The sequence below is a fragment of the Uloborus diversus genome, chromosome 1 (genome assembly GCF_026930045.1).
Source record: "Uloborus diversus isolate 005 chromosome 1, Udiv.v.3.1, whole genome shotgun sequence".
In the NCBI taxonomy this organism is placed as follows: Eukaryota; Metazoa; Arthropoda; class Arachnida; order Araneae; family Uloboridae; genus Uloborus; species Uloborus diversus.
In genome coordinates, this window is record NC_072731.1 from 128,286,505 (window position 1) to 128,311,876 (window position 25,372).

The 25,372-nt window shown below is 32.1% G+C and overlaps 1 protein-coding gene across 3 annotated transcripts in view; it reads right to left on the reverse strand.

Moving 5' to 3' along the window:
* Positions 1–1,538: 1,538 nt before the first annotated feature.
* Positions 1,539–25,372, reverse strand: part of LOC129232059 (S-adenosylmethionine mitochondrial carrier protein-like) — a 58,606-nt gene continuing 34,772 nt past the window's right edge. For 2 of the 3 annotated variants that reach the window (XM_054866313.1, XM_054866298.1), the window contains 2 exons: positions 10,456–10,529; positions 6,737–6,913 (listed from right to left, as the gene is read on the reverse strand). In XM_054866313.1, coding sequence (XP_054722288.1) covers positions 6,808–6,913; positions 10,456–10,529 — 180 coding nt within the window. In that variant the 3' untranslated portion in view covers positions 6,737–6,807. Of the gene's footprint in view, positions 1,591–6,736; positions 6,914–10,455; positions 10,530–25,372 lie in introns of those variants that run through there. The other variant, XM_054866305.1, reaches the window with a different exon arrangement.

Genomic DNA, 25,372 nt, shown 5'->3' on the forward strand with positions numbered 1-25,372 from the left:
GTAAAATAACTCTACTCTGCAAAACATAAAATGCGTACCAAGTCTAAATTCCAACAAACAAGAAATAAATAAATAAATCTAACGCAAAAAAATTGATCACTTACCTTTTCACAAAAAATGATGTAATTTTAGGCGACTCATCTTCAATTTTGCGCTTTCCACCGCGTGATCGCTGAGCAGCCATCGCAAGGCAGGGGGCACGTGTCAGAGTTCAAAGTGCAGAGTGCTAATGAGTAATGACGGTTCACACTTGCAGCTAAATTTCTCCCTGTTGCGGTGGGGAAAAGAAGTGGGGAAACGAAATGCTTCTTTGGAGAAGCAAGGAAGCTTTGAACAGGGGGGAAAAGTGATTATACATTGGAAATCCTAGTAGAGATTGACTCGGCAGGGGTGGCGATTGGGGTGGCGATCGATAACAATATTTTTAATCGCCACTTTTACAACTTTAATCGCCACGTGGCGAGTGGCGACCGCTAATTTTCACCTATACAATGTGTAATATTATTTCAGGCCTGTTATGTTTCTTTATTTCCATTTTTGATTAATCAGGAATGAAATTAACCTATGCTCCAAAAATTAAAAGTGCTTCATGCAAGCAAAACACGTGCATTATCAATAGTGATCTAACAAGACTGATGTTCAACTTTTCTTTTTTTTTTAAACTGAAGTTATTTTTTTTATTATTCAGTCTTTAGCTACTTAAACAGGGAAAATTATCACTTTATCTTATTAAAAATCACTTTGCTGTTTTGGGGATCCATTAAACAATTGCAGCAAGAGTTTGAACAGTTTTCTTACCAGATTTCTGGAATCTTATTATTGAAAAAAAAGGAAAAAACATCTGGGGAAGGAAGCAGAAAATTTTCACCTGATTGATTTAGTTGATATTATAGTTTTCACAAATAGCAATATAACACTTGAAAATATATTTTTTTTTCAAGAATTTAAAAAAAGAGAGATAATTAAATAACTGGCATTTAACACATACGATTTTCAATCAATAATCGCACTCTGGTCTAATTTGTCTTCAGTACAATACTTTAAAAAACTAGTTCAAATGTATGATAATGTATTTTCTACAAGATACGCCTAACAATTACCAACAAAATTCTTTCACCCATTTTGTAAATTATACCTCTTGCACATTTTAATCCTCTTCTTATCAAAAGTATAAGTATGTATTTTTATAGCTAATATATTGTTCAGTTAACTAATAACAATAAATACAAATTTAATAGAAAATGATATGAACTGGAACTGACCTGTTACAATACAGTAAAACTGCTGCCACATGCTTGCATACACCTCCTGCACCCGCTGGGCAGTTACATTTAAATTCAGAAATGCCATATCCATTCCCAAATCCTCTTTTAAAAAGAGTGCCTTCAATGATGTATGGAGATTCTTGTAGTTTAGTTGAACGTAGGCAAACTGCATATATCTGCTTTCTTTGTGGAATTCGTTGCCTCAGAACACCACAAGTTATAATGTGTTTGGAATTTATAATTTTTTCACCTTCAGTAACACTTCTTGATTTCTCATCCCTGTCTAGATAGGTCAAAATATCCATGATATTTACGAAATCCATTTCTAAAGGACATAAATAAATGACAAAAGGGAATAAAAATTGATAAAACTGTTTTCTCTAAGCTAATCAGCAGACTATAAGGTGCTGGATTAATTTGTTCTTTAAGCAGGAATTAGTGACTGCAGCGCCTCCTATAGAACTTTAAATAGTCAGTGACTGCAGCGCCTCCTATAGAACTTTGAAAAGTTTTAAATGCAAATTTAGTTTTTCTGACTTTAATTCCAGGATGCCGATTTAAAAAGGGTTAAGAAGAAAATCTAGAGAAATTGTTTCATCTTAGATTAGTATAGAAAATTAAAGGCAGTGTTTCCGAAAAACAGCACAAATATTTCAATTTCATTTTGCAAAGGGGTTAGGTTTTCCAAATGTTAGGTTTTCCTACTTTCTGCTAAACAGGAATTATAGCATAGAAGGCTAGATTGAAAGACAATGGAATTTAGTGATTCCTCAAGTCTTAGAATATTTTACCAGAAACATATCAAAAATGCAGGAACAGTTGCCCATTGGTGTTTCAAACCAACTTGAAATTTTACCCCGATTTTTTCCAAAATTCCAATTTCCATTAAAATTTTCAAAATTCCTGATAGTTCCCATTTTGCCTGGTATGTGGACGTCCTATGCTGTGGCATAAACATTTCATCCCGTCAGCAATCACTCTCAATTGGTGATTCAGATTCAACTATAAGACATTTTAAGAGTGCACATAATTTTCATTTCTGCGTGTAAAGTTTGTAAGAAAAAAAAATGCAAATGGAAAAAAAAAATGAAAAATTAAAGAATGATCGAAAATAGCACGAGAAAAGGCTAAATTTTCATATAGAGATGATTAATTCGAAAAATCAGGGAGAATAGTGAGCAACTTCGTTGTCTGCAATGCAGTGAGTTAGAAATAACAGAACTACCTAACAAAAAAGTCAAAGAGCGCGAGTCTAAAAGCCACTCCTCCAAAAGCATGTTGCAAACAAAACAAGCCCATGGCAGAAAAATCGAGAGAATGTTGATGTAAATTCGTGGTTATGGAACAGTCCACAGTCCAGTAATTAAAGCACATTTTTCAAACACTCAATTTTTCTTTTTAAAGTAAAAACTGAAAGAAAGTCATCGAATTTCTTTCCGTCCTGACCTCTGTCTCGGAAATTTTGTCCAAGACGGAAATCCGTCTTGAGACAGAAGGTCTTGCACCCATGCATGAGAGATACATATGACCCCAGCAGCCTCAATGGATTCAGGGGAAGAAGAACTGTTGATATATACCTTAGATACATGTATGATTTTATGTTTCTGATACATTTTGACAGCAGAATGTTGTGATCATTTTGGGGATTTGGCTATCAAGAGAACAGCCAGGGGGACTTCCTCTCAAATGATAGCTACCGAAGAATTTTGCCATCTGATGATAGTTGTCTTCACAATATCATTGTCAACTTCACCTAAAGCTCGGAGAATATTTGACTCGTTTTTCAACAGCTTCATCATTAGTGGATTTGTCAGCTGACTGTTACTATTGAAAGTTGGACAGAAAACTTCTTGTTTGACTGTCGTTTCAATTTTCTAACTGAAATTGATGTCCATATGGTTTATACAGTCGTCTCTTTTTGCATAACAGTTTTGTAGACTAGGTATCCACAGCAACAACAAATTCAAATTTAATTAAATCAATGTCATTATTAATTTTCTCAATCAGTATGTATAGTGCTTGCTGACTTTCTGCACATCCTCAGTCCACCAATTCATACTGCATATACGTAATTTTGCAAATCTTTGTCCGATTCCTTGGTAAAGGGCTGTCCATATATAAATAACGCCCCACTTTTTTTCAACATTTTTCCCCTTCCTCCCCATTTCTTGTCACAAAGTTCGTTTTACAAGCTACTTTTCATTAACATATTTATATTAAAAAATGCTTGATGTCACACTTCTTACTCTTTCCTTCCCCCTTGTCACAATTTGACGACCCTCCCCCCTCTTGAAGCGCTACATTCATTTGTGTTGTAGTAAATACTTCTTTATTGTCCATCAGGATTGTCGAATTCATTGCAGAAAGAGGAAGTGCTCCATTTATTCGCACAGTTAAGAAATTTGTGAATGGCAAGTATTCCATTACTTGCCATGAAAGTGCGTGTTTGAAACTCTGTAACTTTTGATTTGTTGAATAAAATATAACAAAATAGCATATCAAATTGAAGGACATTTAAAGCTCTACAACTTTGTCACTGACAATGTTCATAAATACGGATCCTGGGAGGCACTTGGAGCAAATGTTAGACAAATAGAGAGAAATTTTTAAAAATTCATCGATTTTTTATAACATATACCCGGAAAATTATTGGAAATTTGATAAATAATTTATTTAGCTTTAATTTTTATTTTAAACGCATTTTTTCCACCGCTTCAGACATTTTCTCAAAAAACCCAAAATTTGCTTCCCTCCTCCCTCCCACCTTTAGCTCACCTCCCAGGGTCGGGGACTTTCAGTATGTTAACTGACTTACTACCCCTAACAATATTCTGAAGTCAAAAATTATCTCATATTCCATGCACTCTACAATGTGTTCATTGACTGGACTATAGAGCCAATGTATTTTTGTGATGGCTTCAGAGCCTTAATTTCAAACCAATCAGAGAAAGATCTGCTTGAAAATAGTATAGTTAATTTATAAGTGATTTGTTTCAGAGCATTGATCAGTGTTTTTCTAAAACACCAACATTGATTCTAAACTGTTAATGAAATGCAATTTTAAAGCAATAATTTTGGACAAACCTGTAGGCTCCAATTATTGTCTGTTGTCAACATGCAAAATACCAAGTTCAGAAATATGTTTTTATCGTATCAAATTTATTAACTAAATTTATTGAGAAATTTCATTTCATCTAACTTTAGATATTTGGGAAAGTAATTGCTTGGGGAAAATTTACTGCAATTACTTTCTTAGTTCATCAAATTGATTTGTAACGAATATCTTAGATTTGCTCATTGCTTCTAAACAAGTATACTATATCAGAAAGGTGCTACTTGTTTCCTTTACAAATTAATGGGCATTAGTTGAATACAGGAGACTTTAGTACAGTCTGACCACCGATGAGAAGGAAAGACAAACATCTGGCTTACAGGCAAAAATGGGGGCATCCGTTAGTTTTCAGGGATGCAAGCTTTTGAAGATGTGTGGTAGCCTTTAAATTATGCAGAGTCACATTAAATTGATGAAGAATGTGCGTCAAATTTTTTATTTTCCCCCCTTATCGAGACAGATTCATCTTAACAGGGAGTTTGCCATTTCCATATATCCATGGGCAGACTATTTTAACAAAGGAAGATTCCATTCGGTCTTCCTCCAAAAAACATATACTGAATGATAATCTTTAGGTATAGTTTGCAACATAAAATAAAGCATTCCAAAGCCTAAAATTCCGTTTTAAATAAGTCACTAACTTTTAAGTATCACAATCATAAATATCATTTGCTCCCCTATACATAAACCTGCCACACCTACTGACACAGTCAGGGCCTTTTTTTCTACAGTGAATGAAACAGTTTCATTCAACTCTTCATACAAAGCAATAATAATCGGTTTAAGCTTAGAAATTTTTATTCATGACATGTTGAAATAGTTAGTGGCAATAAGGATTTCTCCTCTGTAATGTCAGTGGTCATAAACAGCGGCAGTGATTGGGATTTATAAGTTGGGGGGGGGGGGATTAAAAAAAACTAAAAGCCATGAGATTTGTAGCAGCAGCAAAAAAATGAAAAAAAGAAAAAAGTACAAAATTTTGTTAGGGCTGGTTTTGAGACTATTGAAGCAGATAAGTGGAAATTGATGCAAGTCTAACAACTTAACTCATGCTTTTCTTAAGATTTTGATGAATATTGTATACAATAACTTTTCCTGAAGAAACACTACGACATGAGTTATACTTACATTATTTACCCCTAAGTATTTTGAGGTTTCACAAATACTTGGTAATAGTTTTATAGGCTTGTTCAAGTAAAACAATTGATTTACTACGAGGGCTGTTTTTTTATCAACTTCCGATGTGGTGTGAAAATAAAACTAGTGAGAGTAATTAAATAAATTTTTGTCAAAAGTTAGATACATTATTATTTACTTTTCAACATAATTGCCATTTAAATTGAAGCATTTTTCATACCTGGGTACAAGTTTCTTAAGACCTTCTTCATAGAAGTTTGCCGCCAGTGATTTGAGATGGGTTTTCACGGCGTTTTTTGTAGCCTAACTTGTCAATTACGATAGTGTATAGGACTGACCTTGAAATCTCAGGAAACTGATCGGAAAGGTCCGTACTCGTAAAACCTCCAATTGCTTCTCACAGTTTGGTCAGCTCAATCAACGAGGTCTTCTTTGCGACTGACTTTCGTCCTTGGCCTCCTCATCATGAATGTCACCTCGTCCATCTTTAAATTTTCTGCACCAATCATGCACTGCACTGTCAATCATAAAGCTTTCACAGTATATTTGTTTCATTCTACGGTGAATTTCTGCTGCGGATAACCCATTAGCTTGCAAAAAGCAAATGACACTTCGCAACTCACACTTGGCAGGAGCCATGTTTATGTGTTGCTAGATAAACTGGTAATGGTGTCAGACGCCCGAAAATGAGTGAGGTTGTAGTGGGAGAGGTGCGCAGTCGACTGCTGCGCATTGCTGGCTGATGCCGCTCGCCCTGCCTTCTAGTGGCACGATCAGAAGTTGAGAAAAAAAAACAGCCCTCGTACTGTTTAAACAATGATTACATAAACTAAAAGTTATTGCTTGTGCTAAATAATGTTTTTGTAAACGGATATACAAAGTAAAACAAATAATTTTGTTCTGAAAATTTTGAATTCAACTTTTTTTTATGATTTCTAGTTTTGGTTTCTAAATTGGAAAAATAATTAATTAATTTTGCGAAAAAAAGGGGGGTCCTCTTCGCCCTCCTCTAATTGCCGCCTCTGGTCCTAGATGCCGGATATTTTTGAATCACAAACATTGAAATGTAACTGTAAAATACATTCTGACAGTTAAAAAATACAAGCTAAATATCAAATTAAACTTGTTCCAGCTCATCTCAAAAGTAAATTAATTTTCTCAACAACTTTCTTAAAATTGATTTATTTAATACCATTAAAATACTTTCAAATACTATCATAAACATAGTGACTGTTCAAAATTAATGGCAATGTACATGGAAAGACAAAAATGTAACATCACATCAAAAATGCATTATAAATAAGTAACTAAAGTCACTTTTGATTTCTCATAAGCTCCGAAGAAAATGGCGCCTCCAATTGAGATCCAAAGAACGCGGGGAAGCATTCCAGAAAAGAGGCTGAAAAAATAAGTAAATAAACCTAGTTACAATGCTTTACAACAGTGGGTTAAAAATAATAATGTTTTAATCTTTAAAACATTATTATTCAAAACGTTACTCATTTTGATAAGTAAAGCAAAAAAACATTTCTTAACGAATTATGTTTCTTTTGCACATTGTACAAAGTTTAGAATAATAGACAAAAATGGGCATTTTGCTTACAAAATGCTTTAAGTTACGTAAAATTCTAACGCAAAATTCTTGGGTGTTCCAAGATAAAATGGCGGAAAAAAAAATTGTGAAATCGAATACGCATACCCTCCATATTTTTTCCATTTCACCTTAGAAACATGAGAAAATTTTTTTATTGCAATGAAATAATGGGAACCCGTGCCGACTTGTGGTCAAAGTTGGACCTGAAAACCTGTATGCCGACTACAGTGGAAGATAGTTTGCAGCATGGGGGTGTGCACCTCAAAGGGATTTTTCGAAAATTCGATATTGTTCTTTTTCTATTCCAATTTTAAGAAAATTTTATTGAGCAAATTATCACAACGTGGATGACTAAATTACAAAATTATCATAATGTGGAACCGTAACATGGGCAAGCAAATGAATATAGCAAATTGGCGAGAAAATCATCATCCAATATTTGTAAATATAGAGGCGAACCAAATGATCTTTTAATTTTCTACTACAGGCAAAGGTGTGCGGGTACCACTAGTATTGAATAAATTGTTTAAATTACTCACAAATTCTTGTTGGCGCTGCCTGAATATTTCTTGTAGTTTCTTTGCATTTTTTTTTTTTTTTGTCTTGCAGTTTCTTTGCTTTTTTTTTTTTTTTTTTTTGTAAGTCTTTCAAAATTTGATCTGTGTTTTGGAACTTCAATTTCGAAAAATTGAAATTGGGAGAGGGGTGATCGATTTCACTCTAGTTTTCAAAAAAATTGGTTGCAAATAGCCCTTAAGTTCCCTCCTTTACCTTAGCGCCAATAAATATTGCCTATAATAGCGTTCTTAAGACTTCAGTTTCTAAAAATTTCCTCAAAAGTGCTCACAAAAAATTCCTCCCCATAACATCACCAGAAACACTCTAAACCAGCATTCTTAAGACTACAATTTAAAAAATTTCTCTGCGGGAAAGCCCCCCCAGACCCCCCTATCAGATAGAGAAAACTTTTAAATGTGCCCTCTTTAAATTATTTTCTGGTTTCACCACTGCCAGATGAATTTGTTTTTTCAACAGTAAAAAAGATTTGAGCCCGAAAAGAACTTACAGACATTTACGACTGATTTTATTGCAGTATGTAATTGCTTCAAATATGACATCTTCTCCTGAAATTGTAGAGCAAATGAAGAAACCTGCTGCTCTTTCTGCAAGTGTAGTAGCAAAGATTTACAACCAACTTGTAACAAAACTTTTAAAATAGACTTTTTATATTACATTAGATATTAGATTTTTACTCATACCGTAATTTTTAACTTAAATTTGAACATGTTTCAACACATTTAATATCTGCATTCTTTTTTTACTATTTGTAAAGGAATAAGTGTTGCACAAAAAGTAAATAAATATTTATTAATTTATAGCAAGAGTTAAAATGCATCACAGTCTACATTAAAAAACCTAATTGCAAAATACTGACCAAATTTTTCATCAAATCAGTTAAATATTAATATAGAAGATGTGAGAAGTTTATGAGAGCAGACTGCCGCCATCTTTGATAGTGTCAGCCTAGAAAATACTAGATGGCAGATGTCCACCCAAAGCATGAAAATAATTTCCAGGATCTTAAAACAACGTTTCCATCTAGAATTTTATTTTAAATTAGTTTAAAATTGGTTGCTTTATTCAGACATAGCCTTTATTTTATCGTCTGTCCTTTTTTATTTTTTACATTCAACGTTCTTAACTCTTTTCAGCATATGAAAGTTGTTTCTTTAGTTATGTTTATTAATTGTAGTGTAAGTTTATCATTCACCGGCCTCATATTTTGGTACATTTACGTTGTGTGACTAATTATATTTATTTTGTTGGATTTTTCCCCGTCACATGGGTGAGTTTTGGAATTGTAATAACTCTCTTTTTCCTTCCTGTTTCTATTTTTGAAATACAGCTTGTATCGTTAAAAGAACATGTTAAATTAAGATTGTTTGGATTTCTTTAAGTGAAACAGAGTTGAACAAAAAAGATTGTTTTTAAGGATTTTTACTAAAGCTTAATTTGAATCTGATGACTTGGTATTAAATTTATGCTTATTGGTATTTATTAAGTCTTGGTGCTTTAGTTTCACGTAATCAACCAAAAAGTATGTGTCATTTTATGTAAAAAGCTGATTGTAATTGTACGTAAATATTTCAGATATAGTCTATCAGATTTAATTCAGTTTAAAGTGAGCACAGATTATAGTTGATAATGCATATATTTTCATCTTTTGTGCTAATTGAAAATATTCATAAGCTGTATCATTGATAACTATGATTAACATTCAAGAGATTTTTGCCAAACATATGCTCTTCTGGTGCTTTGCAAAACTTGCATTACGCATATTTATTTATTCCTTAGCAGTTTAGAAATTGATGTCAGAGTAATACAAAAACATCAATTGGACATCTCTTTCATTTTTTAAGTAGCCCGTGCAACACCGGGCACGCAGCTAGTATTTAGGAACATTAGGTAAAAGAAGACTTAGGGGAACTTCTTTGGTTATTTTTTAAAATTTAAGACTCAAAGATGCAATTTCAGGATTTGGTAGTAAAGCTAAGGAATGAGTTTACGTCAAAGACTATCAACCAAATTTGTTTTGAAACTGAAGTCCTAAAAATGAATTTAGGCTATCTTTGCTGATGTTAGGAGAAGGAATAGGGTTCAGGAGCTCTCCCCAGAAATTTTATGGCAAAAAGTTTCAGAAATAATTTTAGGTTACATGTTGAGATGTTAGAGATGAGTGTGTCCCATGAAAATTTAGACTAAAAATGTTCTTTTAGGTTATGTTTAGTGATGTTCGGGTCAGAGAAAAGGTTCGGTTCCCTAGAAATTTTCCAACCATGAAACTCGAAAAACACAATTTTGAATAGCTTTGGTCATACTAAAGAAGGATACGGAAGATATGAGATTTCTTACCCTTTCCCTCGAAAAACACATTATAAAGCCTTGACGATATTAGACAAGAAGGGTCCTACTCTCATAAGTTTGAAATTAAAGTCCCAAAAGGTCATTTTAGGTTATTTTTGGCCAAGTTTGGGAAGAAGAGGCAAGTGGATCACCTCCGAAAAATGTTCAATTTGAAATCCTTGAAATGTTATTTATTTGGAATGGGTGAGTATCAGTGGCTTCCTGCCAGAAAATTTCCAAAATTAAAGGCAGAAAAAATGCAGTGGAGTGACACCACAAATTACCACCCAAGGTGTCACCCATGCTAGATACGCCACTGATAATATATCTTTGGAACTAATTTTACCACGAGAGAGGAACAAACATAGCCTTTAAGATTATCCAAGTTTTTCATTTCATGTAGCCAGCAAATAAGCAAATAATCAAAAGAACAACAGCCTCACCTTTTGAAGCCTTCTTCTCTGTAAATTTCTTTGATGACCGGGAAAATGTCACCCTCCGCTGCTAAGGCCCCTTTCTGTAAAGATAATAATACAATGAATCAGACTCATGAAAAATCTGATATCATAGGTGTTTGTATGTTCAAATGAATATAGCCCAAAAGCAAAACTCTGCACAAAAGAAAGGTTATAAAAGTTTAGAAACCCTTCTCATTAGAAAAATAAAAATAAAATTAAGGAAAAAAAATTAAATAAAAAGAAGATATCCAACTGCGTAAAAGCTGAAAAAACTAAGAAAAAAAAATAAGCTCAGTAGTTTAGAATGTTATTAAGTACTACTGAATAATTACACCATTAAAATAGTTTTATAATCAAGACACTCATAAGACAAATCATAAATTCAAAAACAGAATAAATGGATCAACAGTCGGGGCCCATTCCTTTTTCACCAATCAAGGAACTCCATAAAATTTGAATGGGCTCCGGCTAGTTTCTTGTTTAAAGATGCCTTTTGTTAAATTTATTTCAGAAAAAGTTATGTACAACTCTAATATTTCTTTTTGCTTTCCTACAATACAGTGAATGCACAAACATACTAAATTTAGAGTAAAATATGCATTTACTGCTTCTTAAGGCCATGTCACACGTAGCGAAATTCGTTCAACCTGGCGATCAACTTCGGTTCGACTCAACCACGAGAGCGGATTCCGACCAGAAAATCCCCGTGTGCTATGCTTTCTGAGGTTGAACGTATTCCGTTCAACTTTTTATCTTCTCGGCAAAAAAGTTGGATCAACCTCAACTTTCAGCCAATCAGGAGGAAGCAATCCTTTGACCTGTTACGTCAAAATACAACATGGCCGCCTGTAACAACATCAACAGCGCGTGCAAGGAATGGAATAAACTACTAGAATAACTTCAGGTGAGTTATTATTACTATTTTTTGTTAAAAACAAGTATAAAACGTAATATTTCATAAACCTCCACCTTATTATTGTGTTAAAAGGTCGATTTCTAGTTTAAAGTCGTCTTAAGAATTTCCTTGCCAAATTCGCCAATCTCGTAGTGTGCAATCTTGCCAAATCAATGAATGTTTGTAAACAATCTGAAGCAAGAGCAACGGTAATGGGTCAATCCGTAGAAATCACCCAGGCCGTGTTGCTCGACATTTTTGATTTTCCTATTTTTTTACTAGTTAATTCTCACTATTTGGTGAGTTCAAAAGTGTTAAAAGAAAATTTTTTAAGCTCTTACTTCTTTTTAACCCACCATTTTAAGTTTGCTTAGTTTCCGTTTTTGGACCAAAAACAAGTTTTACGTAAATGCATCTAACTCTGTTAATTTTACAGCTATCAGGACAAAACAAAGTCCTACATTACCAGAAGGATGCCCTAAATACGTTTTGCTTTCAAAATATTATTTAAATGGTGAGATAAGTGAAGAAAAAAATGAACAATTACAAACTGAAAATTAGCACAAAATACGAGTTTTAGTGCTACAAAAATAGTAAAAGGAGGAGAGTCTCAGCTCTATTTTTTTTCTTGTGTAGATATAATATAGGACTACTTGTTGTAGAAATTTTAAACTTGAGAACTTTGTCCTTTTTTTGCAAACTTTTTCGAAAATGGAAAAAATTGAATTTTGGTAAAGTTTAAAGTCAAATATCTTAAAAGAGACTGAGTAAAAAATTATGAAATTGATACAGGTAACACCTTTTTATGACATGAAAATATGATTAGAATTTGATGACTGAGACTCAACTGTTACTAGAGTTATAGGGCATTAAAGTTTCCCAAATATTGCATTTTCGCAAAGTTTAAAGCGAAATAGTTCAAGAGGGACCGAGTGAAAAACAATGAAATTGATACAGGTAGCACTTTTTTATTACATGAATCTATGATTATAATTTGAGATTCAACTGGTATCAGAGGTATAGTGCATCAAAGTTGGCCAAATAACACATACACGAAGTTAAAAATTAATTCATAGATAAGCTTCACTTTCCAAACATTTAACAGCAACAAAAGTTCCTCTTCTTTAATAAATAAAATTCATGCAACAGAAATATGCACAAAAAATAAACAAATGAATAAATGAAATAAATGTTTAGCTTCTGTGTCCTAAACATTTAAGTATATACACATCATAGATCAATTGTTACTAATAACAACGCATTTATTGTGCTACAATTTATCATCTTCTACTTAAGCTTTCTTCTGCATGTAAAATACCAGACACCTGGTTATCACATCCAGAGGCTGGAGGCAGATGGTCTCGGTGAGATATCTGCCTCCAGCTCGGTTTTCCGCTCTTCCGGACTGATGAGTTCTAATAAGAACGAAACTGCAGTCTCTGGATATGATAACTGGGCTGTCTGGTAGATTACATGTGATTCTGCTTTAACTCTGGGTTAGTTTACTTGATTTTACTTGATGTTCCTAAGAACAGTAATTAGAGAAGAGACTTTTAGTTGAAATTGGTTGAATAGCTACTTATGCTTGAAACAAAACTTTTAAAAAAGCTTTTCAACTAATGTAATACATCTGCATTAATGCTTGTTCTTTAAAATGCAGCTGTTTTTTTTTTAACTTGAAGTTATTTCTTTATATCGCACGCACAGTGAGCTGTTATTGCAAATCATCTTTAGAATGTTACCTTTAATATTAATTTAGTACATACGTTTGCCTCCCCTGCCCCTAGAAGAGGTAAATGCATACTGTATGCATATTTCATCAAAATGAATAAATAAAATGAAAAATTGCATTTTGACATATTGAATTCAAATTATACTTTTCGCAAACACGAGTTGTGTTAGGACCCTACTCGTTGGATTTCTTGCTTCTACTACTGGTTCTTGTTCCCGAAATCAACTTTATTTTTATTCGACCCTCTCTACTTTACACAATCAACCTCTACGAGCATGTCCCTCCTCCTGGGCCGTGGCTTGTGTGGGTGTAGGTGCTTCTGTTTATGTAGTCATGTCAGTTTATGTGTGTACATGTAGGGCAGCATGGATACTACCACTCAGGGGGAGCTGATGCCAATGGACAGTAGAGCTCACATGATCCTGGGTCGGAAAATCAAAAGATCCATCAACTGCGTTCAAGTGAAGCAATTGGTTGATTGTTTAAAAACAGCACACACACCATGCCTATACTTTACGGAAAAACATTGATTTCATAAAAGCTAGGGGGTACTTTGCCTGTCCTTCTCCCTGTATGATATTCATGTTACATATACTTCTTTAATTTGTTTTTATAATTTAAGATTATGTGAGAAAGAATTTCGTGTGATTGTGTACAGATGCAGTTATAGAGGTTGCAGTCAAAAACTGTTTGTACCAGGCCGAAGTTAATTACTGTTGAATTTTGAAATGTAATTAAAATTATATATTAATACATATGGGTGTGTGTGTATGTAACTTATTGTAAATAAAGTTCATGTATAAATTTTATGTGTCAGTTTCTCTAAAGAATTGAATACTAAGAAAAATGAACCAGTTTTGAATTTTTTTTTCTTTCTTGGTACATATTGTAAAAGATAATGTTCTTTCAGTATATTCTGTAAAAACATCTATGAAGCATTGTTCTTCTCAGAGAACAAAAGTAAAACAACTCACATTTCTTACTTAATTGAATGTACCTGCATGACTCAATTTAATCAATAGAACCATTTTAAGTCCAATTTTTCAAACTATGAAAAGTAATACAAACCTGCCTAAATCAGTAGAAAAGTTAGTATTCTTGCATTCTATGTAACTTGTAAACTATGCAATAAGTACTTTATACTCTTCACTATTTAAAAATTTAAGTTTTGATTTTTTTTAAAGTAATTTATTTCATGTACATGCTTTGGAAAGATAAAATAAAAAGGGTTATGTACAGAGGTTTCATATAAAAACAGTAGCATGTATATATAAAAGTAGAAAATTTTGTTATTCCACTTTTTGTGTATTGCTAAAAATATTTCTATTTTAACAACTACACTTGGTGTACATTTAATAGTAAAATAATAATGCATAGACAAGGTTGGGTTTTTGACAAAAAAAAAAAAAAAAAAAAAAAACCTGTTTTTGACATGACCTGTTGAAAACTCCAATACTGACATTGATAATTTTTATAAACACATATAGTTTCCTGACGCTGAAAAATTATTTCACATAAAATCAATAAAATTAATAGTTCAATTAATAAGTTTGATTAAAATTAATTGATAAATTTTCTTGCAAATTTGTTACACTGTAAAAGTATTTATGGATATTAAAACTGTTATATCTTGTTTTCAAAGTAGTTTTGTTTTAAACTTTTTAATAACTTAATTTATTTGTAACGATTAGATACAATTAATTTTATCAATCAAAAAGTCTTTCTGGGAAAGAAATTTATGCAATGTCTCTTTTCTTTTGAGTAAAAGTGAAACTAAGTTGATCAGCACTCAATAGTTAAGTATAATAATATCTAAATATTTTGAATGGTGCTATTTACTTTTGTTTATGTTATTAAATTTTTCTCTATTATAAATACTCTCTGTTTATAGAGGAACTAATAGTTGCTTGATACAACCAAAGACATAAGTGTCAAAAACTTAAATACCAACTCTAATAGCTTTTGTAGCGGTTATCGCTCAATCCAGGATGTCTCAGCAAAAGTATGATGGGAAAGTTTTAGACAAAACAATATACCCCTGTTCAGCATCAATAGAGAGGATATTCTCCAGTTTTGAATTGATCCATTCCAAACTTAGAAATGGACATGGTGTGCAAAAGGATTTGAAATTAATATTTTATCACTGCATGCTTTGAGGAGAAAAGATTTAGAGTGGGAATAAATGTAAATGTTGACTAAAGATGTAAATTTTATTAAAGTTTGCAAATTAAACTAGACAAATGTATGCATTGCCTTGCACTTTCAGCTTTAAAAAATTTAAGGAATAAATAGTCATTATTATTGTTACTATTCAATATACTGCTATTTCCAATACTTTTTTATCCTATACGATTAGTAGCTCTTTTGTTCATCTCTCTCATTCTACAGACAAGCAGCTTGTTGAATCAACATTCTATTTGGGATTTTTTACTAAACATATATTTTTTTTTATCTAAAATAGTCGAAAAGTTTCCTTTAGTGTATGAAATCAAAATATTTTAAACTGAGAATCATTTGTTGTAGTAATTTTATAGTAAATACAAATTTTTTAGTCAGTTTTTGGGCAGATAAGTGTTTAAAAGTAATAACTCAGAAATGTTCGTTTACTTGATTTATAATTGCTGTTATTAAATTTTTGTCACATATTTTAAAATGGTAGACAAGATTACTGGTTTAAAAATCACAACTTTTACATTAATAGACAAGTTATTTATAAATATCGACTCTTACACAGGTATACATCTGCATGCCTGCAGGCGGGGGAGGGGGGAGGCTATGACCCAAGAAATTGGAAAACTTTTCAAATAAACGAATACACTTAAATCTTCAAAGTTGCAAACACATTAGGGACATTTCTGTAAAGTATCAGGATAATTGAAAGATTTTATTTTGGAAAATCAGCAAATGTGAAATAAATACATAGAATTGTTAAGTGAGACACGAAAATGTCCGTTTCAAATAAAATTATTCAAAAAAAAAAAACCTTTAATTACATTATGAAAGGCAGCAAGACTAATCAAAGTGTAAAAAACGTAATAGTTACATAGGAGTAAACATTTGCAAAAAAAAACTTGCTATTGTATTGGACCCAGAAAGATGAATAAAACAAAATTTTTTAATGTAAAAAGTTTTATATGATCCATTGATTTTGTAATGAACTTATAGGTAAAATGAGAAAAAGAAAAATTAGGAGTGAAGAATTTCAAACTCCCTCAAAAGCAAAATAAGTCAAAAAAAAAAAAAAAAAACTTTGTCTGAAAATCAAAATAGCGAGTTAAAACAAAAATAAATAATAATATTGAATTTAAAATAAAAAAAAAGTGAGGAAAAGCTTCCATGTTTTTATTCAATTCTTATCGGGAGAGGGGGGGGATCAAAATTTATAGATCCAGGCCTGCTTTTACTCACAGTTATTAGGTAAAAGGGCTGTTATCGCTGCATTGAGCTAGTAAAATCAAGATGTTTATAAATCACTTTTCCATAATTTCGAAAGATTGCAACTTTCAAAACTGAAATTTATTTACAGCTTTGAAATAAATTGTAGAAAAAACCCTTTAAATCCAAAAAACATCGCTCAGAGTATATTGTGCTAACTGGCCTAAAATTGTATACAGAAGCCATGTTTAGGATCAACCCTTCGTTTGAGAGCCTGGCAACCCTGTTCAACTTCTCCAAGAGAAAGTTGAATAAAAGCTTGAAGTTGAAGGGATAAGTTGAGCGAATTTCGTTATGTGTGACATGGCCTTTAGACTTCAGCCGCCTCGGAATCAAATTCAAATACAGGGGGGGGGGGGTTACCATTGAAATATGTTTTATTTTTAAAATGAATGAAAAGTAAGTGATATTGATTGAAAATTAGAATTTTCTCAAAAACAAAACACATTACAGGGTTTGTACTCAATTCAGAAATAAAATGAATGAGTTTTGGAGGAGTTTTGAAGTAGCAAAATGAGATTTTGAAGGAGTACTAAGGGCTGTCATTAAATGAAGTTACACTTTTTTTTCAACATATTTGACCCCCTTCCCCTTGTGTCACACTTCACCTTACTCCTCCTCTTGTCACTTGTCACAATTTCATGAACCTGTCTCCCGTTTAAAGCATTGCACTTTTTACAATATCATAACTGCAATTTACTAAACAATTGTTTTTTTAAACATAATCACTTAATGTAGTACATCTTCTTATGTATTTTTGAACAGTTAAATAATGATCAGAGAACCTGACTTATGTTGCTCAAAGTGTCGTGGAGAAAAAACAATATAATCATAAAACTTGAAAAAATAGCCAAGCACCATTTAAGCATGTTTTATTTCACTTATGAAATGTCTGTCATATAACAATATTTTCACCTTCAACTTTTATGGCTTCTATGATCAATTTGTAAATCACATCTTTATGAAAAAAATAAATACATGAAATAGCTACATTAAATTTGCCCTTATACCTTCGCTCTTGTGACAAAGTTAAGTTATCGATCGAAATATTTTATGTTAGTGTCATAGAGGAAGATTATATAGTCTTAAACTAAAAACGAAGGAGTTTTGAAGGAGTCAAAACCAAAATGAAGGAGTCTGAAGGGCCTTTCGGAAAAATTTCTTAAATGAAGGAGTATTGGAGGAGTTTTGAAGGAGCGTACTAACAATTTCCTAGGCAAAAAAAAAAAAGACTTTAAAAAATAAAACAATTGCTAAAATAAGAACTATAATAAGTCGACCGAAAGTGGTAGAGGCCAAAATAACTTCCAACTATTAAAATAATTGAAAAATTTACAGTATACAAAAGGAAGAACTTCAAACACAACAAACTATTTCCGGCAAAGCTTGTGTTTGATTTTGGCATAGAAACATAATACTCATTCAAGATTGAAATACAGAAAGTTCAATTTAAACATTAGGGATCCTTTTGGCAAACTTGTACAAATTATTTTAATCTTCAAAATGATCAAAATTTTGTAGACCATTTCAAAACTTTGTGTGACTCTATTCTGATAAACATAGAAAACTGACTAATTTTAAGAATTTCTTCTAAAAAATATGAAAACTACAGTTCTAGGAAATAGTGGTACCCTTGTTTATTAGCTATTAAGTTGGTTTAGTTAGCTGTTGTTATATTAGTTAGCTATTAAGTTGCTCTTTCATCAATTGCATATAATATGTTATGTTTATTCATGTTTTGTAATTAATTTCTACAAATTTTTAAAATAAAAAAAAACTGATTTAAATTAAAAAAAGTCTGTTTTTTTTTAATATAAGAAATCACAAACCTTTCCAACTACAAATGCTACATATGTATTAAAACACTTAAAGAAGTTGAAACAAAAATTAATTTCAGCCAGCGATTCCATACTTAACTTTCTGACATTCGACACTCTTAAAGAGCATAAATTTCGTTAAAAGTTTTTCAATTTAATGATTCTAATAAGAATACAAATGAATTTAATTTCTTTATCGCTTCACAAGGCATAGTAAGCATCATAAATGCAAAAAATCTCATACCCATGGCGGATGCAAAGAGATTGCGATTTTCAAAGTGCGCTAAAAGTACATAAAGAACAGCACATAAAAGAATCTATCTAAGTAAATTATTTTAGAATTGCATTTTGCAGCTCTACAATAAACGTATTATTAATAACAATCGACGTAATTGAAGCAAAAATCAAATTAAACCAGCGATTTATAGTTCAACTTTTTAACTCTAATAAAGGACACAGAATTAGGTTTGAAAATTTTAACATTGTGATTTTTGTAAGAATAAAAAGAAATGTCATTTATTTCTTCTCCAAAAAAACCATAATAAGTATCAAAAATTAGAAAAATTCGATTCTCATAACAGATGCAAAGAGATTGCTTTGATCAAAATGAAAGCATCAAGTCTAAAAATGGCAAATAAAAGAACTTATTAAAGCAAAAAAAACCTTTAGAATGGTACTTTAACAAGTCTAAAAGATGTTATATTATTAATAATTATCGACATAATAGTCAGAAAGTTGAAAAAAAATATGGATATGGGGAAGAAAATAAATCTAACGAAAAAATCTCGGATTTTCGGTATTAACAGACGAAAAAATAGCGGAATTCCGGTAAAATTTGGAAAAACATAATCGCTCCTATTGAATTGGAGATAGAAGAAAATCTTTAAGGTCATGTAGAATTAAAAAAGAAGGAGTTTGTAAGGAGATAATAGCAAAATTCAGGAGTTTTAAGGGCCCTTATTTTCTTTTCTTAAAAAGCAGGAGTTTATAAGGAGTTTGTAAGGAGCGTACGAACCCTGGACATAGTAGACAAAAAATTCAGGCAGTGAAAACGCTACCTGCATTAGTTGCAAGCTGAGTCGAACGCAGGTAGTGTACTTAAAAATAAACTGCTTGAAAACAATTTTCCAAATAATCTCGTAAATAATAGTTTCTCTAGCATAGCCTTTAATCAACACTTTGCTTCACTGTAACCGTATAACTGTTCACTAGCATGAATTTTCTGGAGGAAACCATGTGTTTGGACTTCAGTTGATAATGTTTTTTGAAATTTGTTTTTCGGTCGACCTGGAATGCTTTTTGGACCTTATTTTAATGAACGTTCCTTTTCTTCATTTTTTATTCATTTGAATGGTTTTGTTTTAATTTTATTTTTATCGACTAGCACGAAAATCGACTTGATGATCACAGATTTGAATTTGCACCCGGACATATAGGTGAGACTTTTGATTTTTTGCTGGTGGTACGGTGGAGAGATATTATTGATAGCCTTGGCTTCTAATATCTGAGACGAAACCCCAGTGCTTATAGTTTTAGGTCTTAGTTCTAAAAATCTGCATTCATTTTTCACATGGGGTGCGAATAGCCCAATGTAGTTTTGAAGGCTAGCTTTTTCGGAACAGGACATCCTACATATAGTTTTAGTATAATTTTTTAGTCTTTTGACCATAGGATGAAGTTTCCACTGAAGAGTTCTGGCTTCATCTTTGTTATTTATCTATGTTGTAACCTTGTCTGCTTGTTGTTTTATTCATGTTTATATAGATATACAGGTATTAATCAAAATAATGGAAACAGTCTGTGACATGTGTGTTGGGAATCACTACTCTGTCGTAAATGTTGTTAATAAAGGTGCCTTCTGACTGTAATCACTCACACTGGTGAATCCAGATAGTGATTGAGCTCTGTGGTCACTATTGTTCACTTTTTAGACATTACAATATGCTTCAATAACCGTCGGTTTCTTTCAATGAATTTATCTTTCCGCCCACAATTTTGCTTTTTCGCAGCTTGTCTTACCGTGCTGTGTGTATACTGTCATGACTTTAGATACTGTAAATCTAGAAGCGTCAAAAAGTTGAGGTGTTTCAATTGCACTTGCTCCAGCTAGACGTGCTCCAACAATTAGGCCTCTTTTAAAATTGGAGAGGCCCGACATTTCAAGCGCTTGAATAACATCCAAGCCTTCCAGAACTTCAATTAAGCCACCATATGCTACTAGAATGAGTACGTTGCTATTTATGAAAAAAACATATATCTAGTTTTATTCTTTATTACTTGAAAAGCACATTAAAAAATGTTGCTTTTATTCACAGGTGTTTCCATTATTTTGATAACTACCTGTGTAAATTATATATATATATATATACACTAGCTGTACCCGACGCGCGTTGCTAAGCCAACAAAAAAAAAAAATAATTATACTAATTTTCATGACAATCGGTTGCACGGGACAGAAGTTGCTACTCTGCAGGTCCACCTGGTGGCGACTGGCTTCAATGAGCATATTATGCACCTTTTCCGTGGGAAAAAAAAAATATATATATATATATATATATCTATAGCAATTTTCATAATAATCGGTCCAGGTATCAAGTGAAGCCATGACTAGACTCAAATTTTGTACTCACGCAGTTTGCAAGATCAATCAATCGCTAAAAATATCAAATAGAAAAAGTTTTAAATCCCCCCGTTGCATGAAAAGCCATAAAACAATAAAGAAAGAATTTATTTGTTCAAACTCAAGAAAATTGGCAACAGCTAACTTCTCATCAATGAGATCTTTCACGCGAATTAATTTCTGCAGCCAATAATTTTATTCGTATTTATCCAATGGATTGTGACTTGAACTGGAATAAAAAAGGAACTATCGATCGGATTTTTTTCGAACTGGTCTATAAACATTCCCAGTACCAAAAATAACAAACGGTGAAAGTTTCAGCCAAATCTGCCAGGTAGTTTTTGAGTTCATGGATGAAATACAGACAAACATTCATTTTTATATATATAGATAATGCAATTTAATGTCACACTCGTAGGTAGCACAATGGCAAGTGTACTAAACAACAACAAGAAACCCAAAAGAATATTAACAAAGTAAATTGAAAACCATGTAAATAGAAAAAGTTGAACAATATGAACATTAAGATAGCTCCCTGCTCTCTAGGGGGGGGGGGTGGAAAGTACAAAGGTGTGAAAATTATTAAAATAATTGATTTTTTTTCAGTTTTTCTTGAATAATTTTGTATATACTTGCAATAATTCATGAAAGATATATTTTTTTTAGTTGACATTTATAGAATAGAGAAACATTTGATCTAAAGTAATGAAATTGTTCCCATTGCATAAAGCATGTGTTTGATTAACAATCGAATTTAAAAATTTATTTTAAAACTGTCACCTCGTTGTACTAGTATTTTATATTCTTTCCATAGGTTGGTATTAGTATTATTTTATTCTTAATGCAATTTTTTTTTTTTTTTTTTTTTTTTTTGCAGCTTTAATTAGTTTATAATCAGCAGTTTTTTTCCCCTTTTGTTAAAGAACTATTGTGTGATCACGAGCAACAAAAGTAATACTTTTTCTAGAAAACAGTTAGTTTTCTATTCTATTATAGTTTTTCTAGAAAACTAGCTGTTACAAAGTGTCTCCATCCAAGAAAATCACTATAAACAACAAGAAATCGCTAAAAACTAAAAATTTTGCAAGCATCTGTGTGTAGAATAAAAAGATCTTTGAATTTCAAATGTAGATATTTAAATTCCAAATTAGGGAAAAGCAGTAGAAAAGTTAATTTGTTGCAAAAAGAGAAATGAAATTCATTCATATTGCCAAAACTAACAGAAAAACACCTGATTATGAACTAAAAATATCTCTATAAGTGTATGGAGTATCTGTATGTGAGTCTTCTACTCGTAGAAACTCATCGCAGTTGAACTCTGTGTTCGTTATCCTCGTAAAGACAGCTAAAAAAAAATTTGCTATGACGAAGAGAATTGCTTGTGCAAAAATTGTGCATAAACTATTTACTAGTATTTGGAACAAGGTGAGAAAGATTAATTTCACTTCAATTATTCAGTAAAATTCAAGTTGTTCAGTTTTTTCCTAAAATTAAATTTATTGCATACTGTCTAAAGATTCAGAACTGTTTATGAATGTGGCTAAAACTTTCTTTATGAGAATATTTCCCAACAAATTACATGGGCTAAGGTACTCTTTACCTTTTAGGTATAGTTTTCTGATAAATCAATGCTTAAAATACCAAAAGATAGCAGTCAGTATGTCAGGAAAAGTACCAGTAAAGTATTTTCCTCAAGTAGCATTATACAAACGGTTAAACACTGCACCCAAATTATGGATTGGAGTATAATTTCCGCTCAGAATTCTGGATTTTTCGACATTGTAGAAGGCATGAGGACCGAATATCAGCATGAAAAAGTGCTTGAACAAAGGTTTTACAGTTAATAGTTGGGATTCCAAATGGACACTTCATATTCATGCATGATGGAGTTTTGTGTCTTGAAGCTATAAAAGTGACCAAAATTTTGAATGCAAAAAAATATGTAAAAACACTTTCACAGCATTGAAACAATCCAAATATGAGCCCAAAAGAGAATATCTGAACTACTGTAAAGAAAAAAATTAAAGAAATAGAACTTCACAAACAAGTATTGTCTCACAGAAGGACTCACTCAAATTTGGCACCATGACGAGGAAATAAAAATTAGTTGCCAAAAACTTATAAAAATAATGCCAAAACAGATCGAATCTTTATTCAAACACTCAAGGACCTGACAGACACTATTCTGTTCAAGCTTTATAAATTGAAAAGTCAAAAAATTTCAATAAACCATGAAGTGTTTGAACCTTTTTGTTGAAAAAAATAAGTAAAAAGAAAATGTTTTAAGCTGCTTGGTGTCAGATTAATAACAACTTGATTTATTGTTCCTTCATCCATACTCAAAGGATAAAATTCATCCTCAGATATTAAGTGTAAAAGACTAACTATCCATCTAAAACAAACGGTAAATCCCGCCGCAACGCCCTCCCCCCCATATGAAAAAGAATAAAACAATTGAAAGGATATCGTTTAAAAAAATGATAAAGGTAAAAACAGTTCCCCGAATAAGCAAAAACTACTCCCCCCCCCCCCGATGTAAAAAAAAACATTTTTCAACTAACATGACCAAACACTCTTTAAAAATCAAAAACAATTCTTTGCAATTTAAAATATTTTGCCAAATAAACAAAAAATACAATAAACTACATTAACAGTAGCTTTAAAATGTAAACAAATGATCCCACAACTCTATTGTTTATTGCCAAAGTTGGCAAGCCACCACGTTACGTAATCCAGCCTATCAGTGAGCGAAGCGAACTCATATTAGTCTATGGGCCGAGCGCAAATATCGTTCAAGTTCGTTTACCAATCTTAGGGACTATGTGAACTTGCTTGAAATCTATTATAAATGTTGAACTCAATAGAAAAATACAATGTTCACAAGCTGGAACTGTCTCATTAAGTTTTAATTAGCAATTGAAATAGGAACTATGTTCCATGGACTGTTAGCACTTACACAAAAAAAAAATTGTCTCTAGATGGCGCTATTCTACACAGTATTTATTATCTAAAAATTTAATAAACAGTTTTTCAACCGAAATTTTTCTGCTTTACTTAATTTTTCGTTGCAAAATATATTAATACGTTTTAAATTACTTTCTTTTTGCTTAGTAATTTTGTAACTAAAAGGAAATCAAAAATTGTATTAATCCGCAGCTCTGCATGATCTTAATCTCAAGGTTTCGTTTATTACACTAGAGCCAGCGCACATAGACATTATTAGATACAAAAAATTAGAAGACACTTTACTTCACAAAAAAGATACTAATGAATCACGGAATAACAATAATTGACCTACAAAATCTTAAGAACATAAACAACTCTAACAGATGCCAATACATGTTTAAAAAATATTATAAAAATAAACATTAGCAGACGATAAATTAAAAATTAAAATGTATATTACACTTTCATATCACGATGTTTTATCTTTTCCTTTTTTAATAATATTGCTTTTTGATTACAGACGATATTTTGAGTTCATTTTTGGCCTACTTTCTTGTCAAAGTAATATAAAATAAATAAGGACATAAAAGGTGGTTTAGTGGGCTAAGGTTAATGTATCGTAAAAATATTGCTTAGTACAAAAAAAAGTAAAAAAAATATAAAAATTGATTTCTGAAATTTTGAATTCAAATTATGTTCTTCGCAATCACGAGCTGCGACAGGATCCTACTCATTGGTTACTATCCTACTCACTTGTTTCTAGAAACGGCTTCTGTCCCTCCAAGCCTCCCCTCCTCTTGGGCGGTTACGTGTGTATAGTTGTGTACGCGTATGTGTAGGCTTGTGTGTGTGCGTAGACCTGCTTGTATGCACGTTGGCATGTGTGTAGTGTATGTGTGTAAAAGCGTGTGTGTGTATGTATATGAGCGTGCTTGTGTGAAGGACATGGACGCCACCGACCAGGAGAAGCGGATTATTCAGGACCGGAGCAGCCGCGCCTGCAGAGGACGGTGGAGGTTGAAAAAGGAACCAAACACCAAGGACGGTCAAATGAAAACAATTAGCAATCGTGTTTGCTCAAAAAAATAGATAAAATAATTAAATAAATATCAAATTCGAAAGTAGGGGTTTGAGATCGGGAAAATATGTGTCTGTCGGTCGACCTATGTGCTCCCCCCCTCTCCCCCCCCCCCAAATTAACAACTCGTTCGATTCAAACAAACTTTTTTTTTTTTTTTTGAAAGATCTCCCCGATGACACCTCATTCCGGTATTTCATTTTTTGATTCGAATAATCTTTCGTTCAACTTTGAACAGTTCAAAGCACTTTATATTTAGCATTTGCGGAAAAAATTTAAGGTAAATATAAAATGCCAACTTAAAGGTGGATTTGTTTAAGAAAAACTTTGTTGGAAAAAGCTCTTGATGAGAACATTTTTACAAAATATTTTTTTTAAA